Source organism: Coloeus monedula (genome assembly GCF_965178545.1).
Source record: "Coloeus monedula genome assembly, chromosome: 2".
Classification (NCBI taxonomy): domain Eukaryota; kingdom Metazoa; phylum Chordata; class Aves; order Passeriformes; family Corvidae; genus Coloeus; species Coloeus monedula.
This window is the reverse complement of record NC_138782.1, coordinates 23,731,827-23,753,434: the sequence shown is the minus strand read 5'-3', so window position 1 is coordinate 23,753,434 and position 21,608 is coordinate 23,731,827. Positions and strand designations below refer to the sequence as shown.

The 21,608-nt window shown below is 36.1% G+C and overlaps 1 protein-coding gene across 1 annotated transcript in view; it reads right to left on the bottom strand.

Moving 5' to 3' along the window:
* USH2A (usherin) overlaps positions 1-21,608 on the bottom strand; it is a gene marked incomplete at its 5' end in the record, with an annotated part of 385,998 nt that overhangs the window by 318,934 nt on the left and 45,456 nt on the right. The window contains 4 exons of the mRNA XM_082300920.1: positions 4,884-5,525; positions 8,753-8,948; positions 18,460-18,590; positions 19,362-19,557. Of these exons, the coding sequence (XP_082157046.1) occupies positions 4,884-5,525; positions 8,753-8,948; positions 18,460-18,590; positions 19,362-19,557 (1,165 nt within the window). The remainder of the gene's footprint in view (positions 1-4,883; positions 5,526-8,752; positions 8,949-18,459; positions 18,591-19,361; positions 19,558-21,608) is intronic.

Below are 21,608 nucleotides of genomic sequence, written 5' to 3'. Positions count from 1 at the left end.
ATTCTCAGACACTTGCCCTCTCTCCAGATCAAGTTCAATCAGTAGTTTCTTAGTCATGTTCTCAGCTACTGAATATTTTTTGCTGTCCAATAACTTCCCGATGTCCTGCTTTATAATAAGGAGCCCAAAATTATATTGTAACATGTCATATTGCCCGAGGCCTTATTATTTGTCTTACAAGAGATAGCTCTATATATACACCCCTAGGGTGGTATTCTCTGCCTTTGCAGCAGTGTTGCACTGTGAGCTCATATCCAAATAGCAGAGGAACTAAACAAATTGAAAACATTAGAATTTTACTGCTCAAATCTTTGTTCAAGTTTAGCCTCTGGTCCTCAGTGAGATAAATCTCAAGTGGACAGTGAAGTGATATCAGTCTCCAGTTAACATACATTCGCATCATAAAAAACCACGCTGTTGGCACTTTATTCCAGAGAGGCCCCGAACTGAGGCACCACGGAGAGCAAATAGCCTGAAGTTATTAGTGAGGCAGCATGTATTATCTCCTGCTGCACTTCTCTGCGCTGCACAGTGCCCATCCTGTGCATAAATAGGGGAGACCATTTCCCAGCAATGTCACTCCTGAGCACAATGAACGACTCCACTCGCAGAACCTAACAGGAAGGTTGGAAACAAGTTTAAGCCTTGGACTCCTGCAAAAGGTCAAAGCACTTCTTCAGGACCCATTTTATAGTTGTGGTAAATGATAAGCACTCAGGCTAAACCAGATCCTTGTCCGTCCAAAATTTTGCATGGAACTATGATTTTATGATTCTTTTGTATAAAATAACATCTAAGAGAAGTCTATGATATAATGGGCAAATAAGCACATCTCTAGAAAATAAATTCATTTTCCCTGAGCAGGATCAATTACTACAGCATATACTGCTTTTATTGTAGCAGTGAAATTACTAGTTATAATCTATACCTTAGTGTTAAACATCTTGGCTCTCCTACAGCCATAATTCCTAAACCACTGTAGAGCAGTGAAGGATTTGGTAGGATATTTTTTATTATAATCTTTTAGAAATGCTTTAAAAGTTTCTGGACACTACCACAATTACTTTTTTCCCCCTGAAGTAGCAGGTAAAGGCAAAATTGTTTTTAAAAGTGAGGGATAGGAAGAGACAAAAAATTTCTTCCCCCAACTAATTTGTAAGTGAATTAATATGATTAAATGTGGAGCGAAAAAGAGAAAACATCAGGTTACAAATTCATACTGTTTGTCATAATCATTATTATTATTATTTACTTCCACCATCTAGAATTTGGCTCCACCTAGGAAAGAGTAACAACTTAATGCAAGCTTAATTTACAGCAAGGTTAGAAGGGCTCATAAAAGTTGCTTTATGAAGGATCCACTGTTGTATAATAGAGCCAATTTCCAATTTTAAGACAGCCACTGCAAATCTCTGTGATATCTATGTATATAACTAGTATTATGCTTATTCTTTTTCAGATTTTTTTTTCAATTCAACCATAACTGATCACATTTGTCAATCAAACATACTCTTCAAAAGGAAGAATGAAAGTCATAGCAAAGTATTCAGCTTTTTTTTAATCATCCTCTTAGCATTTCTCCCTCTGTATAGAGAAGGAACATGACCAATTCCTTAGCACTTTTACAGGCTTACCATCTCCAGCAGCTCATTTTTTAACCATGGGCTGGGTTTCAAAATGCACAGTTAACCACACCAGCAGTGGTGTCACAAGATAATTCATATTTTTCTGGCCAACAGAGGTAGTATGTACACAAACCCTCAGTATTGGTGCCCAGACACACATCCTACATGCTACTTTACATCTTTGCCATACTACGTAGCATTCTATGCAAACCTGTGTTTATGGAGTAAAGAACTTTAAAAACGCCTTTTTTACAGCTTTGCTGGTCTCCTAACCAGACCCAAGACCTGTGCTGAATAGCATTTGTGAGGCACAAATCCCAGTCAGTAACAGTTTCAGAACGAGGCGGGGACAAAATGTTCACAATGATTTGGGAGCTGAAGAGAACCTGTGTTTGAACCACTGCAAACTACGACATCTCAAAAGCAGGTTTCTGTACAAGGTAAAACTGCTCTTTCACTTTGCTTCATGTTAGAATCAAGTGCTCCTCTCTTTGCAAACACCATTAGTTTAAACAAAAGATAAAATGTACGCCAATCTACCAAAATCTTACTTGTATGAGAACAAACTGGAAAACAATGAAACACAGATTTAGAAGAAACATAAAGATTGTAGTTATAGGCTAGCTGTGTTGAAATTAGTTAGAATAGGAAGGAATTTGGGCCCAGCTAGAGTTAATTAAAATAGTTAAGAGACCTGGACCTGAAATGGGTTTTAAGATGTTAGTAACTGATTACCAAATAACTGATGATCTGTCATTTGTATGTTTGCTTAGCTGTGCTTAGAACAAGGAATAGAAACTTTGGTAAGTTGGTGTAGGGAACCAATTTCCTCCCTTGCTGGGAAACCGTTCAAAAGTCATGCAAGAGGAAACTTAGAGGTCACTAAAGTAATTAGGATTGTTAAAGTTCAGAGAAGCAAAAAGGTCAAAACGAGGAAGATGAGTTACTTCATCTTTTTAAGACCACTAACCCAATTCAAGACCACCGATTCAATTCAGAACACACACTATGCATGCTTAATGGCATTTAAGCTCATTTCCATACGAAGCGGAGAATGGGAGGTGTTAATGTTATGAATATGCATTTGTATTTTGGATATTCATAATTTTTGTAAATAAAAAGCTCTGTGTTTGTTTGGATCGGGGCCCTGCATCTTAGGGAGCTATCCCACGCAGTGCCTGGCACCAAATAAAACATACACTTTCTAACTCTAAACTGTTAGAGAGTTTTTGTCCATCTCAGTTGGATATTGATATTAGATCAATATTCATATTTTGGTAAATCAACAAGAGGCCATGGATACAGCCTAATAGATGAAACACATGGCTGAATGCTCCAAAAAGAGCTATACTGCTTATAAAACAATTTCCAAAAGCTACAACCATTTTGATCTTTTCTCAATTGACAACTCTTCCTGCATTAAGATTTTGGTAACTTTTGGAAACTTCCTGGATTTTATCAAAGCACATAAAAGATATGCTACACTGGGATGTTATTTTAAGCGCCACTTAACTTGTGTCATAGACTTGAAATGTCCCAACAGACTCAGAAATCGTCAGTACGTTTTCAGGGCTGCCAGTATTAACTCATTTTTGTGTGATTTAATTAGGCTGTGTTGGCTACATATACACTTGGAGTACATTTTCTTATACATTTGGGGTATGTTTTCTTATCTTTGTCCCAGGACAAAGCCATAGGACGTGTTTACAGCACTTGAAACCAATTAAAATCTGTATTTCTATATGGAAGACTTTTTATATACTCTTCCCTGTTTTGGAGAAAAGTCTCTTCTAGAACACACTAACAAAGAATATTTATATAAAAGTTAGAAATATTAAACATCGAAATAAGCTCTCACTAAAACAGTGAAAATAGCACAGCTCACTGTGTTCTCCTAAGAGCAATACAGTGCTTTTACAAAGATAAGAATTTACACTTTCACCTGCTGCACAGAGCTCAGTGCTCAGCACATACATGCTTTTAGCTGTCAGTTAGAAAAGTTAAAAATAATGCTTACACAAATACTTTTTAAAATTATTTCTCTTTTTAACAGGAACTATTGTGGGACTATTCCTCTGAGCGCCATGTAAGCTTTTCTACAAACCAGCCTGTTCACACTATCAATTAAACCTTTTTAAACCATTTAGTTCTGCATAAACCCTGGCCTTTCTTTTCCAAGGACAAGGGCGGTCACTGACTCGGGGAGCCTTGACATCACTCTTCTGCCGATCTCTGATTAAGTGGCTGCTACAGAGGGTTAGCAGGTCAAATAGCACTGGAGGAGGAACTAAGAAAAACAGAATGCTGCCTTATTTATTAGTATATGTACCTAAAATAATTTAAACGAAAGCATTTTAAAAAATACTTAATGGAGGTTAAGCAGCTTTTTTAACCTCTGTTCAAATTACTGAATGGCATATTAAAACCAATGGAGCTATAATGTACCTTTTAATGTGACCTGCTACTTGAATAAATTGCATATGTATTTAACTTGACCAAAATCTATCTGCTTAATATTATGATGAAGGGTAGGTTAATATTACCTATAGTTTCACTTTACCCACCTACTTTTTAAAACAAAAACATTGAAATATAACTACAGAGCTCTCCACTTACAATGAACTTTTAAACTCTGTTTAAAAATATGGCACAAAATCTTGAACAAGCATGTAGCAACTGCAAGTATCACCTACTTGTAGGGCCGAACTGTAAGCAGTCCTTGTGCAAGCCAGCATAACCCCAACACAGCAAGGCAGGTGAATGCTTTCTAAGTGGCATGTTTGCCAGCCTCATCAAAGTTTAAGCAACCATTTCTGCGCCTCCTGCCATGTTCAGCTTTATGCATGAAGTGCCCTTCCTGAAGAGCATGCACTCTGCCTTCCAAATCCACATTTCTCATTATGAGGATAGCTGCTGTTCATTAAATTATGCCAATTTACCTCTTATTCAGGGAGTGGAACATGATTACTTGTATATTTTCTCAATATCTAGAAGCAACCTAACCTTATTTTGGACATGTTGAAACTGCAGTAATAATACAAATTATAGAGCATCTGGAAATAGAATAAATATTTGATGGTGATTAGGATAATAATGCTTCCTTCTCAACACAGTTAGGAAGAAACAGAAAAAGTAGTAACATATGTCAGAGACATGTCAGACATGAAGCTGTTTAAACACACATTAAAAACTGTAGGAAATTATAACAAACAAATTAAAACTTACTACATCAAATCGATTGTCTTCCAATTTCCTTACCTGGTTTACACTCATCACACCTTCTCCCCTGGCGCTGAGGCAGACAGACACACTGCCCAGAAACATGGTCACAAACTGTTCCTGCCAACGTGCCCAGAGCGTCACAGTCACAGGGCTGGCAGCCGCGGACGTTGCTCATGCTGAGGTTGTACGCACGCAGCACGCACTGACTGCACCGAAGGCCAGTGACACCAGCTTTGCAAGGACACTGTCCTGTCGATTTGTCACAAAGCAGAGAGCCATTTACTGTCCCTGCCTTCTCGCAGTTACATGGCAGACAAAGAAAGGAGTGACTTTTCTGCACTCTGTAGTACCCATCCAGGCACTCGTCGCAGCGCCTTCCCCCGATATTTGGTTTACACGCACATTGCCCCGTCCTCGCGTCACACACGGTTCCCGAAATCGACCCTGCAGCATCACATTCACAAGCCTTACAACCGGTTACATCCAGCCCATAAAAGTTGTCCATGCAGGTGTCACAGAGAAGCCCTTTCACTTGCTCTTTACAATTGCACTGCCCGGAGAGAGGGTTGCAGAATTGGCTCACTGAGCCATGGCTGTTGCACCAACAAGGCTCACATCCATCTTCATTAGAATATCTGAGAGCTTTAAATCCAAAATTGCAACTATCACACCTAAGACCTGGAAAGAGAAAAGGAATTAATAAAAAAACCCCCAAACCTTAAAAGCTATTAATTTCATTTTTAAAAAGGGTAAGTTTACTACACTTGAAATAAAAAAAAAGGGAGGACTAATATTCTTCACCAACATAATTAACAGGAGTGACAAGGCTGCACAAATCAATTGAGTAACTGTGGCATCCCAAAAATCTGTTTACTTTTCCAATTTGTTTCAGAAGCAATGTCTTTCTGCTGGCCTCTCAATACAATTTAAGACACTTCTGCAAGAGATTCTTTGTAACATTTCTAAGACAAAGCAGAATTAATCTCCTTGTCCCCCAGAACAGCACCTGTTGCACAATCAATGCCTAGGTGAACTCTTCACCCTATATTGTAGAAATGCAATACACAGAGAATTGCACTGGGCTCACAATCTGTTCTGATAATAGATTAATATATTATATTAAAACATTAAATATACACTAGGACAGCACAAGTTAGACTAATTATAACAAATTATTTGCTTAACACCATAGTTCAGTTTTACCATTGATTGCATTTATGTTAGTCTTTATCGTTAGCCCTTACTGAAAGCAGAAAATATTTTCCATAATCGAAAATGAAATGTTTTTATCTAAATGATTTCGTTAACTCTGCAGTACATTAAAATAGAAACCCTTTTCTTCATGCTTCATCCTGTAGTTTTACTAGCCGTGTTTTCAAAGTCAACACTTGCTTTATCCCTGCCCCAAGGGATGGCATTTATATGTTAGTTTATAAAATGTACATTACAAGAAAGCAAACTAGATTATTATACGAAAAATGCAAATTCAGTTATGTATTTTTCCCCTGTAGTAGGAAAATCCTTCACTTTGAAGCTATGACTTAATTGTTTCATATAGGAAAATATAAATACAATCTTCTAGCAAAATATTGTCATCATTTAAAAAAATACAAAACCATACAAAAATACATCTAGCAATGTAGAAAAATAAAACTAAAAATGGTAGGGAATGCATTATATATATGGATAAAAACTCAAAAACTCCAACAGAAGGCGAGTTCCTTTAACAGTGATGAATGACTCACCTAAGGCATATCATTTAATTTCAATAAGGAAAATAAAAAAGGACCACTATTGCTGCAAATTTTAAAAATAACTGTATTGTTAACAAGAATTATGACTCATTTTGAACTATTAAAATTGGTCTACATGGATTCATATCATATCAGTTTTAAAAATATGCGCAGTGCTTATTTGAATATGCCATACATATTCCTGACAGGTAATCTATTCCTAACGATACTGAGGAAGGCCTACAGGGCATCACATTCAATGTTAACAAGTACAGGGGAGTTAGCACGCTTGGCATTTAATTCACATTCTTCTACCTTTTTATTCTAGATGAATGACCTACTTTAATAAAATTATTGGTGCTAATGTATTTTACTGGTGATAGAATCATTAGTAAGATTTAACAGTTGTGTTAACTCTAACAGTTCATGTTTCATAACATTGCATTCCATAGTTGCATTTTTCTGTTATCGTGTTTGTTTAAATAGATGAAATGGCAATAGACAGATTGCTCTAAAAACCAATTTAGAAATCCAAAGAGGAAAGCTCTCTGGTAAAGTTTGCTGCACATGTTTCAATATACAGAAGCTTATTTACGATTGGTTTGGAAAATAAAGAGAATCTACTCTGGAAAGAATTAGGTCTTTACTCGGCAAACAAACACTTGCATAACTACAGACCCCCATCATAGCTACAGATAAGTACAGAAAGCACAGATCTACACTTTTTTTTTAATAACTCTTCCAGTGAAAATAAAAACAATACTTAATGTTTTCATGAGGGGGATAAAATTTAAATGTAGACAACCAAGTATGTGAGAACCAGACTCTGCACTTCTTGTCTGCCAAATTGCCAGCGAGTTGTTTTCCCAAGTTCAAATGTAAAATGTGGGCAAAGAATATATAATTAAGAATGCTCTGAAGTCCTTCTTCTTGAAGGTAGAGAAAGGGTTTAAGATGCACAGAGGTTATTTTTCTACTCCTAGCACCTTTTTTATTGTATGAAAAATACAGCATTCCACAGGAAGAAGGACTGAAACTGTTCAGGCCTCAATCTGTTTACAGCTATTTTCTTTATTTGTTGTTATTCTGCATTTTCTTCCATCTTCTAATTTCCAAAAGCAACAAAGACTTACAACATTACAAATGAGTCAATGTTCACAAGTGAGGGCATATATAATATCAAATATATTAACATGAACATTATTAATGCAACCCAGAACCTGGTTAGGGTGAAGAAAAAATAGATTACTAATTCTGTTAATAACAAAGCAGAAAATGAATTTTTCTTTTTGAGACATATGTATAGTCTGAGACATGTACAGTTACCATGCAAGGCTCACTTTATCAGGAAATTCTCCTTGCATAATATTCCCATACATCAACATTTCAAAGTGTATTATATATACTGTGTATTTTGGGCACTTGATAAATTTTGTCCTTATGTGGCTGTGGCTCCCCTCAAATATGCTGGAAGTAATAAATTGCTATAATCAAATCTAATTTCTGAAAAATACCTGTGGGAGTAACAAACAAAAAAGCACGTCTTGTAAAAAAAATGATAAATAACACAGAAGGTAGCAGTTTATTATAATCAGCTTGGCATTGAATTACAAAATTAAAATTATGTGGCCCTTGATAACTAACCCTAGCTATGTACATGATCTGTGGAATTATGTTGACTTATTTTGCATTTCATAGGAACAGTTCAAAGAAATATAATAGAAAAAAATTGATAGATTTATCACAAAGGACCCTGTAGCACAGAATATTTTGAGAAAAAAATCCATTTATTTTGGTCTATTAAGAAAACTAGCATGGAAACAATTTGCTTAGAACTCATTAAGTATAAAATACATTGAAAAAGTGTTAATTTCCTAAAAGAAACATCTACGCAGTAAGCAAATTACATTATTTCTGTGACTTATTAGTATGGAGCTATGTAAGCTAACGTAGCTATGCCATAAAGGAACTGCTAAAGGGTTGATTAAACTAAGCTTCAAGCTGTAGTTTGATAGAATTATTAAATTAATAATTTTCCAACAGTTAATTTCACTCATTTTTGCAATCTGCCTTCAGCAAAGAAGCTTTCTATACCTTTCATTTAGAAACCAAGTGTGTTTTATTCCCAGAGAAAACAAGAAAAATGGCTCCGAACTCTTACATTACACATACCAATAACATTTGGTTTGCACTTGCACTGTCCTGAATTTTGGTGACAGGTAATATCTCCATTGACTGTCCCAGAGGTATTACAGTTACAGGGATTGCAGCCATCAGGGTTTGACTGTTGCAGATTGTAGAATCCTTCCTGGCACTGATTGCATTGTCTGCCAGACACATGTCTCTTACAATTACACTGGCCTCCAATCTAGAAAGATACAAAATATTACAGAATGATGAACATATCTATTTTTAGATGATACATTCATTAGCTACAAGAATGGGAGTATGAGGTGGGGAGGAGAAAATTTTAAATGGAACAGAAAAGAAAAATAAGCCTGTGAGCATTTTTTTAATTTGTTGAGAGAGGGGAAAAAAGAGAAATGTTGAATGAGCGTAACTATTCGACTTTTAAATAGAGTTTAAAAGTCCTGTTCTTTCAAAACAGAAGGGAAAAAGAAGTGAGTAAACAATGCGGCCGTATTTACCATCTGGACAGAGAACCTTCAAAGAATATTTACCAAACAGCATTGTATACATGGTAACTTCTATTAAAACAAGTATTTTTTGAATCACCATAAAGAACTGTCATCTTCAAAGGTCAAGTTTTGCATTTTTTGTTCTGCCCATATGCTTATTTATTTTAGTGAAAACGTTAGTTAATGAAACAAAATTGAAGGTTTTCCTTTCTGATTACTCATCCAAGGTGCACTTCCTCTGCCTTTACTGAAGGATGTGATCCAACAGCTCAGCAACTGAAAACTTCTCTCTCTCTTTTCTTGGTTCAGCTGGGATCCCAAACATTCCACTTCAGTGGGGGTATGTAAAGGTGCTCATCCTCTCCTTACATGTTTAGCATTACTATTCAGGAGGAGGTGACACATCGTCTGTTATGCCTGGACCAAGATCGGAGAGTACGAGTCTCACATCTTGTGCACGATCTAAGGGCTCCTGAAAAGCTACCTCAGTTTCAGACCTCTGAAAGCCATGGCAAAACCCCAGTCTCTGCATTCATCACTTTCCAGTGTGGTGGGGAAACAAACCACAGGGAAAGAGCAACAGCACAGGGATGAAGAAACAAAGACACTGGTTAAGGCACAACGTAAAAATAATACCAGGGGATCAAAGCAACACAGAGATGGGAATTAGCAAAAGGTTTAGGATTCATAATCAAGGAACAAAAAATAACTTTTATACCTAAAGTGTTCTGGGAAACGCAGAGATGGAAGCAAATAGAGAAACTCTGTGTTATAAGGAATTTTCTTTGGGTCACTGTATTTTTTTAGTGCAAATATTTACAAATATGAAAAAGTAAAGTAATTCAAAACAATATTCATCTATATCATCAACAGATGTAGTTCAATGTACTTTGCTTTTAGTTAGTTATTGAAACAAAAATTTCTCTTAACAGTTGCCTTTTTAATCTTTAATCCATGAGTCAAGTAAAGCTGAAACAACAGTAGAGACAAAGCTACTTGGAAGTTCCACTTAAAGTAAACATTATCACACCCTCAAATCTACAGTGAAGCTCAAAGCTTTATTAATACAAAATAGAGTATTTCAACATCTAATAGTAAATTCTTAGTGCAGAAAATACAGAATAAAAGTTAGAGAAGCATGTACTCCTAACCCCCTTCCTCATAAAAGGGTTCTGTAGTCCATAAAATCTCTTTAATATGACTTCTTGATAGAGATCTATTACTGATGCAGCAGCCTTATTTTTCAGGATGACGTAGATATTAAAAAGGCAGGACAACAGCAAGTACAAGAAGAGTTAAAAGACCACAACACCAGAAAACACAGCAACAAGGATTTTCAAGTCAATTCCCTTTTAGACTGGATTTGATCTAGATATTTAGTGTATTATAAGAGACCCAGTCATGCATCATAGCCATTCATCAGAGAACTCACATGTGAAAAGCAACTCTGAGTTTAATCCTAAATGAAGAAAAATACCCAGTTTAATGCATAACTGTAAAAGAAACATTTTTTGTGTTAGCGATTGCAGCATACAAAGGTTACACAACAGCACTCAACTCACACCCAAAAAAACTTTGAAGTTACTCCAAAAGCTACCACAGGAAGGAAAACATTACACGCAAAACGTCACCTTCAATAAGTGAAAATAAGATCAAAATAGGAAGCTAAATAAGAGAGGATAACCACCACCAAATTTTAAAACTAGAGGAAGGCAACACAAAAATGAGCATTTAACAAGCAACATGCCTAAAGCATGAAGGAAAAAAAAAAATTAAATGTCAGAAACAAAGGAAGACCACCAGAGAATCAGTGGGGGCAATTAATAATTAAGTGGTATGATCAGCAGATTCAGAGTGGAACATTGAAACTTTTCACTAAAAGATAAGTGCAGCCAGGCTATCCAGAGGGGATGTGGAATCTCTATTCCCAGAGATATCAAGATTTATCCAGACAAAATCATGACTGACTGGATATAGCACTGACAACAATTCTGCTTTGAGGAGAGCAGATGACCAACTAAAGCTTTTATGATTATGTGTAGCATTCAGGAAAGAGAACCACAACAGAGATCACAAAGAAAGTCTTCCACGGCTCTTCACTATGAAAGGGGTGCTACCTTTTTATTTCAGGAAAGGTTTTTAAGACTGATTTAAAACCAAAAACATCAGAAGAAAAATATTTTAGCAAAATCTCATCTGTTGAAAAGTGACTACACCTGAGACTGAAGTTCTAGATGAACCAAAATATAAAATCATTGAACTAATTATTTAAATCGGCACCATAAAAAAGGAGTAAAATTACATCAATCTCCTTAAAAGGCTGCATGGAAGTTTCTGAGATCTACATTCTAGTAGGCAGTTTTGTATTATTATTCTACATTCTACTAGAAATTAAAATGATATATTGGAAAAGATTGGTACTTTTTTCCCCAAAGGAAAATCATGCTACATGATACTACTGCATTTCTTTAAGTCAGCAACATCTTAATATATCACATACACTGAACCAAATGGATGATCAAAAAGTCAAATTAATTTCTATATCAAGAAGTACAAACTTAATGCCTGGGGAAAATCAACACTGACTATAGGTAGACAGTGGTAAGTCCAAAATTAGCTGCTACCACTCAAGAAAGAAGCTGTTAAAGCTGTTCCATTTCCCCTACAAATCATTTGGAAGCTCTGAGGCCATTAAAAAGACAATAAGAATACTGGAATTATCAAGAAAATAAGTGAAAATTACACAGGAAGTCTCATCCTGTCATAAAAATCTGGTTTTTATCAACTCTTTACATAATTTGTATATCTGGTTACCCTCTCTAAAATAAGAGGTCACAGAGCGAGTAGAATAAGCAATGATACAAATGAAAAGACAATAAAGACTTTACAGTTTGGAAATAAAGGACTGAAATGAAGGGAATGCATGGCTACATAATCATAAATGTCTTACAGAATTAATATTCTTTTTTTCTCAAGTTGTAAGATAGAACACCTAGGAAATTCTAAGTAAACTTAGAGGAATTAATTGCTTTAAAGATTTAGTTAGATTAATTCCATATGTGGACACCAAACGTGACTACTCAGATGGAAATCCTGATTTTAGCTCAAGTAAATAACTGAAATCTAGAAAAGCACATCACAGCAGGATCATGCTTCTGGTAACTATCAGAGAGGATAATGTGCCAGATGAGTCTCAGCATAGCTGTTCTAATCCTGAATATGTGGAAACCTGTGGCTAATTGTGAGCAAAGGGTAGGTATTTCCAGATGCAACAAGGGAAAAATGTAGATTACTAAGTGCTAAAAGAAGCAAAGAATACCAGTATCTTCAGTATAATTTTGTGTCAAGCTATTACAAGAAGCAGTAATTTTCATCACATGCACTTGCAGAAAATGTATGTCCCCAAACTTAATGGGGGGACATACTTGCTTGAAGAACAAATATGACTCTTCAAACAACAAAGAAGTGTCTGGCCAACTAAAAGAATAAAATCTTATCCAGGAACCAGCCACCAAAACCATTTGCAGAATATTTGGGCTTAATCTGGAGAAAATTTGACTTAAAAATGAGAAATGTAGAAAAATGGTATCTTTAATTTCTCTGTACAGACCGAGAAGCATCAAAATCACCTGTGAAATGCTTGGTAGTGAATACTGTTTCAAAGATGTTACACAGGCTAATAAACATTGATAACACCGTAGAAAAATATGTACCACAGGTTATAACGTGGAAACCTAAAAAATGGGGAGAACAAACCATTTCAATAACTACATAAAATCCAAGTGAATTATGAAGGAAATAGGCAATTTTTGTTATTACTGTTATTATTTCTGTAATTCTAGCTTATTCTGGAAACTATGGTATCATTGAAAATATTGGCAGCAATGAATATTTAAAGGTTTTGTTAACCAGAATTTCACCAGTTGTGCACTGGAGATACAATTGAAACTTCCCCTTTTCCCCAATTCAAATGTTATCTGCCATTTAAGAAAAAGTACTTCCATTTTCTATAACTGGTACTGGTTATAGAAGAGCAGAAAGCAATCTGTGCCTCCCATTACTTATGCCTGAGAAGCCTGGTTCTGACCCAAACAGTCAGCAGACAGAAACAGCCTGTGTATTAACATGACCATGACCTGGTACTAAATCACTGATGGAAAATATCTGTCTATACTGTTCACTCTGAAAATGAACCTGGCCAAGCATTACTACCAAGTGGTGGTGTGTCTTGGGACCTAATAATTACAATTGTTATTTGATACAGAAAATCACTGATGCTCAGTTCACATGTATCCTTTCTGTCGTTTATAACTGACGTATGAAATACACATTATTCCTATATCTTTGAATGTAAACACTTACAAAAGATATGCCAGCAACCTTCTCCTGCACAAACCACACCTGCATCCTCACTGCCCTTAATCATGAATCCAACTCCTTAAGGCTTCTGAATTTTAGATCTACTGAGCAGTTCAGCTGCTTTAGACTCTAGTGATAGCACTCATTAATTGGGGGACAGTTTAACCGAACACATCACATCTAGAATGACAAATTCAAGGTGAAGCCTATTCAGAAACTCTTTCAGTGTCCAGTTACTAAACTGATATGAGGACTTAACAAGAGATTTAAGCACCCAGGACAAGGGGTGACACGTTCCAAAGACTTGTCTTCATCATTGCTTGGAGCACAGCAAACTGTTTAGCCATAGCACTCACCTAGTAGATATTCAACATGTACATACTATAGTATCCGAAATATAACTTCTGACTACTTAAACTCTTGTTGGCCATAGGAATTCTCACAGCATAAATCGCAATTTGCTGAAAAAATCATTTTCCTAAGCCTTTCTGAAAGTTAAAATCAACTTCTTCTCCTTGGATATGCCTGTAATTTCAAATTGCTATTCTTTGGTGTCTGTAATAGAAGCAACATACTGTCAAAAATGTAATCAGAAAGTCTCTCCAATTCTGGACAATAAATGTGGTATGAGGCTTGATCTTATGAAATAAAACAAATGAAGCTGGCATTTGAAGTTTCTTTTTCCAAAGTTAACTTCTGGATTTAAAGCCCGAAACAGCTGACAAAAATAACCTTTTATAATTGGCCAAGTCATTACTAATTTCAATTATTTACTCTCTAGCAGCTCAGAAGCACCTTCCCTTGACTCAATGCAAGTTTTAGGGCATTGCAAGACTCAGGGGTATATTTAGGTCTGGCATGAAGTTCATCCTGCCATCACCAGTTTTGTAATTGATTGATACCGGTCTCAATGTTCTGCCTTTTTGATATAAATGCTAATCATATATTTCTCACTATCTTCTTATTTGATACAAATTTGGCAAGGACCCCAGCATCTAGCTGTCTGCAGTCTCAGGAAGGGGGAGCAAGGAGGTTGAGGACTTTTCCTTTCCTTTTCTTCAGTTTAGGAAATGAGAGTGGTACAGTGTGCTGGCTCACACACATAGGTTAATGGTCTGACACCAAATACCTGAGAGTATTCTCGGGATGTCAGCTTTGGGAACTGAAAATTGAATAAGCAGCAATAATGAAGTTCCTTTGCACTCCCCTGATATCTCTTCTTGTCATCACGTACGATGACTTTCAAAAGTCAGTAGCTTTCTACTACTTTTGCTCAAAACGTAAAATGAGGCATTTACCCTCTGCCCACAACACTCCAAGGGGTGGGATGAACCAAATCTCACAAATAAACTCTCACAGAAAACCAGCATTTCCACTTTACAAAATCCATCAGAAACAAAGCCATAGGATTACAGAACATAAAAAGCTCATTTTCCCTCATTTTAGCAATAAGGTTAAAGGCCTTCCATTAAGGGAAATCCAGGATTCAGAATACACACAGTGTTTGATAACTTGATTTTTTATGGACTCCACTATGCACAATATTTTTCATTGACACATTTGCACCCTTTACATTCCTTATTCTCTTTGGTATATCTGTTGACTGAAATCCCCTTAATTAACTGCTTTAACCTATGTTCTTCCCCTCGCAACACACATTGCATTTATTTATTTATTGTCAATCACAACAAACGGGTTGAAAACTGTGTAGATGGAAAAATGAAAATGGGAATGCTCATTCTAATTTTAGATAAAAGAATTAACTCAGAAGTGAAAATAGAAATAGAGATACTATTTTTGTTTTGTGTATATATATATATAATTTTTAAAAACCAGTATTTAGGGAGTGTGCAGAAAGGTGAAATCTGAAGTCTGTTCAGATAGTTACTTGGCAGTACTGGAATCTGCTTTCATGTGACTCTTCAGAGAAAACAGTAACTAATATTTTGTTCATTTTCTTGCCTTAGAAAGAGTTTTCTTGCAAGATGAGACAATACAGCTGCCACCTTGACAGAAGGCAATTAAGCCTTTGCAACTCCAAACAATATCCTCTGCAGGTAAAATACAGCTTCCTCACAACAACTAGTACATGATACATATTTATTTGGATGTTAAGAGTAAATTTTCAAAAAATCAGCAAAAGCTGAGTAAAGAAAGATGACTAAATTCACTGAGACCAGGATGTTACTTCCAAAAACTAGATAAGGGCAATAGCAGCACTTTCAGGTTTGCCTAAAAACAAATGCCCAGGAAAAGAGTGCTCTTTTTCCCCAGCATTATATATGCCTTACTATAATAGAATCATGACAGGACTACCAACTGCCATGCCTGATAGAATATGTAAGCATTTGTAGAGCAGTCTGGGTAAAAAGCAGCACAGGAAAATGAGTAAAGGACTTTAGTATGAGGGCCAGAAGAAATTAATCTCCAGCTAGAGCAAGAATGAGCACATCAGCAGTATTCTGGTAGAACTTTCTCATGTGTGAATGGTTAGGGAGAAAGGAAGAAGGCAGCCAATTCTTTCACTCATAAAACTCAAGCACTCGAATAGTTCATCTGGACTTCCTGATTGATTGGAATATTTCCTGACAAATGCTCACAAAGAGGATGCAACCATCTTTTCTAGAATGATTAAACATCAATAACCAGCAAAGTGGACAAATTTTATCAGGCTGTAGCAATTCTCTCTTTTACTCACCAGTCTCAAAGGAAAATCTCACTCTGCAAAAACACCTACTGAATTGCTCATGGAGGCACTGCTACACCACTCTCCTAAAATCCCACTTGTTACTGTAAGCCATAAAGTCACAGTTTTGAAGTTTTACTGTGTTAGTTCGAACTTTAAAATACAACTGAAGTTACACAGTGATCTGTAGGTGGACGTGATCTTCAGATGTATGAGAACTGAGAAATGCTGCAAGGGAGAAATGCTCCATACCTACATGCATTTCTCACCAAGGGTAGAGTGCAGAAGAGGCATAAAGTTTTCAGTCCAAAAACTGAGATGGGAGCAACTGTGTTACAGTCAGCTCTTCTACACATCTTGCAAACTATCAGCATGAATAATACTTCATTTGATGAGCAAATGCTCTTTCTGTGTGATTCAACAGATTGTTTTGTGATTCAAGGGATTAATTTTGGAACTCTGTACCTCTTGGAACTTAGTGACTAAAGTGGCACTTTGCAAAAAGAAAAAAAGGTTGATGATCTGAAGAAAGTGATGAGTTATGCAGTAAAAGTGTATTCTGCCCCATTTTTGGCAAATTTCCTTGAAAATTATCAATGTGATGTGACAATTAATTTTCATGAGTAGGGTCCTTATTCCTTATGATTCCATCTTCCACAGGTCAAATTTGGAAACACTTCCTCCAATGATGCCTTCCTATTTCATGCAATTCATTTCAGCCTTTAGTCCCCAGCCTTATTAATCTATTCTTTAATGCCTCTCAATCATTTCTCCCTGCTCTGCTTCTACTGCAGCAATTGATGCTTTATTGAGCAATACAGTCTCCCCCATTTTTCCCATTTTATCTCCCTGTCCATACTTTCATAGTCAAGCATTATCAACATTCTTGTATATTTAAGTATAAAGCACTGATTTCTGTAAACTACTGTTCCTCTGATTATTAATCACAGTTAAAGCTGATTTAGGTTAACATTTCACCACAAACCCTGCATACATAAATTAACATTTGCTTTCATTCCTCCTATGTCTTGAAAAATAGTCCTAACATTGATACCTGTGTTTTGCAAGCTTTTTTTTCCACTTCTGTGTTACTGGCAGTGTGTTACCTCAGAAGACTGAAAATTATAAAATAATTTCTCTTTGTAACACAGTGGACTATTTTAAAAAACATATTGTGATAAATTTGCATGTCACACAGAATATGTACCAATGCATGAGTCCTGTGAGGTGCACTGAGTCAAACTGGGCATGTATCTGTACCACTGTAGAACTGAGGAAAATACAACAGGATCCACAAGAGTTCACTGTTAAATAAAATGCAGGGACAAGAGACATATGACAAAAAAAACCAGAGATGGCTTTACTAATAGAAGTCTTGAAAAAAGAAGAGACAGGAAAAGTGGCAACAAGCTGAAGAAGTTCTATCACATTTACCTGTAGAATAAGTTCTACCTTTAAAATAAATTTCAAAGCAATTATTTCTTCCCTATTCGTAACAAAATTTAGATTTTGGCAATGGACAGAACATATGTGAATAGAACACAAACCACAATGTATCTTTAGTATATGTTCCAGATTTTAAACACTTCCTGCTTTTTTTCCAACATGCGTGTTTTAAAAGTTACAGATAGATTAGTTATTGGACTAGACAGCTTGCATGTCAATGAGGTCCATTGGTTTAAAAAGCATAGCTGACGGTGTTCTCTTTTCAGCATCACTTTGTGGGTTTCTTTTATTTTTAATGGACTTTATAAATTAAAAGGGAGATCAATCCTTGTCTTATTACAGGGAAAAGTAGCTTAATTTTAGTTCAATTTCAGGCTCGGCTTATTGCCTGAATTTTCAAAACCTTTTAGTAACTTCAAGACAATATCAAGACCTTCAAAAACATTCAAAACCTAGATGTTTTAACATTACTGAGTGCAGAGGTAGCATCCCAAAACTACTATTCATACAGCATCTTTTATGTCTGTTGCTGATCTAGATGAGTAACTCTTCAGCAGTACATCTCAAATTCCTCTCTGTTTTCTCAGCTTTCAAATGTCTGATGTAAGTCAATTATCATTTTGAAAAGGATGAACTTAAGCATTTTTTAAATAGACTAGTTACCACCTGAATACACTTTGTAAAATCTTATGGCTGTCTACCCAGCTGATTGAAATGTTTTCTCCTTTTTCTCTATTGAGGCTACTTACATTATCACACAGGAGGCTCTTATTTTTGGTGCCTGTTGCATAACAGTCGCAGGGTTTGCAAACATCAATGGCTGAAAGATCTGCACCTGCTTGTCTGTAATGGAAATCCTTGCACAGCTCACAGTTCCTTCCTGCATGAAAGAAAGGTTATGCATTATGGCTTCCAATTCATTAAAATTAGCTGTATAATTCAAAATTAAAGACTATTCCTTTGAGAGAATTCTATAATTTTCAGGACGTCCATTTTAATGCACCTTTCATCTCTACCTGCCAATTTAGTGATCCAGAGCATATGAAACAATGAACCTGTTACAAACTATGTTTTACTCCATTAAACTTCCATCTGTTATATAATACCACACTTATATAAAAGCTGTGCCATGCAAATGCCTATACATTTTTTTTGGAAAAACTGAACCTGAAACTTTTCTTTTTTCTCTTTATTAGATAAAGCCAAGAAAACTGAAGTAGTAGAGATTTTTTTAAAAAAGTATTCAAATATACTACCTACCTTTATTCAATAAACAAGAAACTAATATTAGAGCAAAATTTGACAACTTTTTTAGATGTTGTCTGTAAAACCGGTCCAGTAAGTATGTACTTTGGATTTAAATGCCCTAGCACATGTAATGGGAATAGCTTGGAAACTATATGTTTTAATTATTTATTAGAATGTGTTTTGCATTAAAGTTTTTATACAAGATTGGATTAAATTTTACAGTATTTTCCCATGGCTTAAGAACTGACACCACTGTTGTTACCTGACTATCTGAATAGTTTAAAAATACATATACATGAGAATTCATTGGACTGTCAGCCGTGGAGCAATTAGTAATTTCAGCTGACACAAGACTTAGTCAAAAAGGAGCTGTAAAATAAACAGTCCGTTCTCTTTGACTTACCAGCTGTGTTGTGCTGACAGTTATCACACACTCCGCCACCGCCTCGGTGGTGTTCCTGAGGAAAAGGATCCATTGCTAAGTCATAGTGGCAGCTTTCTGCATGGCTGTAACACTGACATGGTTTGCAATTATAGGCATGAACTTGGTCACCTGGACGAAAAGGCTTGTCATTGTACAATGGCAAACAGCGATCACACTGAAATAAATCAGAAAGAAAAGAAAATGCTGCTTCTCAGACATATTTCTTCATCTCACAAGTTTACTATTATAGTCTCTATGTTTGTATTTTTTTCTATGTTTTCCCCAATTTAAATATTAATAATATTGGGTTTAGACAAAAAGTGAGGAAGCACAAAGGGAAATAACAAACCCAACATTTTTAATTATTATTTTAACCTTTTTAAGTAATTTTAAAAACAGAGTAAAACCAAGTAAAGTGGGCAGAAGATCAAAATGTTAAGAATTTAGATATTCAACACGGGCTAACATCCTGAGACTCAGATTTACTCAAACCTTTAAAGATGCAAAATGGTGTTTGCTGTGTTTATGGCACAGAAGACATTCACCTAATCCACCCATTTGGATGCATTTTAAACAATGTCTGTTCTTGTAATTTCTAACATTGTAATAGCTGTAGTTTGTACTATTATCATTTGACCTCAAGAGTGAAACAAAAGAAGCAAAATATACTGCAATCATAAGTTCAGTCTTTCAGAAGGAATTTAAATGCTTCAAAATAAGTTGCTTCTGTTAAGTATTTGGGTAACTTTTTGGTTTTGGGTAACTTCCTTCTTCACTTTCAGAAGCATGCTCATCTTTCTTCATGGCTGTCATTCCAAGCACAGTTATTTATTAATGTGTCTATATCACCTATACCCTGAAAACTAGGAAACTGTACCAAAGTTTCTAAACTGTTTCACTCACAGCTGGTGCTGGGAAAGCATCAACTGTGTGTAAAATAAACTGAATTAAAAACCATAAGCTTAATATACTCCAAGAATTGCAGACCAGTCACAAATTATAACAAAAGCCACTTGGGAGAGAAAATGAAAGCAGAAGAATTTATCTGTTGAAATTTAGTTTTAATACATGAAATAAAAAGTAAGCAATAAGGCAGCAATAACCAACGGACACTTTTCTAATCTGTTCAAAACAACAGAAACACACAATATCACCACAGTGAGAAAAAAAAGGAGCTTTCAGGATGAGAACTAGCAGGGTTTCACTTGAGACTGAACTCTGGCCTTTGTTTATCAGAGCAATCACTGCCTAATTGTGATTATCTCATTTTAAGTGCACTAAGGGCAACACCTTGACTATAACTCTTCACAAGTCACATAGCTCAAACTTATTCAAGTCCTTCCCTGGTTTACATCCGTCTCCCCTCTCTCTCCTCATTGAGAAAAATCAGCATCACACAGCACCCAACAACATGAGACAGGAGGGTTCATTCAGGCATGGCACAACTTGGGAAGCACAACAAAGAAACAAGCTAACAGCCAAGCTATCCAGCTCATGCAGCTCCCTCCTCCCAGCATGTCTATGGAAATATGTCCTCCTTGAAAGGAAAACAGCGCAGGAATAGCTACCAACCTGCCAGCCCTGAGTTTCCATTTGTGCATGGCCAGCCACACGGCAGCTGAAAGCATTCATCATCTCATTTCAGATTTAATCTTGGATCAGTTACTTATGCACACCTGTGCTTGCACCTATTGTTAAATGACACACAAGCATGAAGGAGTAAGAGAGAAAAAGATGGCATCTGATTACATAGCAAGGAGCTTCTATGAAACATCTCTTGTTCTGTGACTTTTTGACAAAACTTGAATGAATTGCATAATTACTAGGTTTGGAAAAGACCTTTAAGATCACCAAGTTCAACTATTAACCTAACACTGCCAGGTTCACCACTAAACCACGTCCCTGAAAGCCACATCTACACACTTTTAAACACTTCCAAGGACAGTGATGCCATCACTTTCCCTGGGTAGCCTGTTCCAATCGCTGACAACCCTGTCAGAGAAGGAATTTTTCCTAATATCCATCGAAATGTTCTCTACTGCAACTTGAGGTTATTTCCTCTTGTTCTATCACTTGCTATCTGGGAGAAACCATTGACTCCCCCCATCTACAACCTCCTTCTAAAAGTCTTGGCAAAAAAAGCAGCCATTCAGAAGTTGGCAATGAGTGTGAAACATTTGTTCTTCTAGCAGTTGTCACACCTTCATGCAACAAAAATGAGCACTG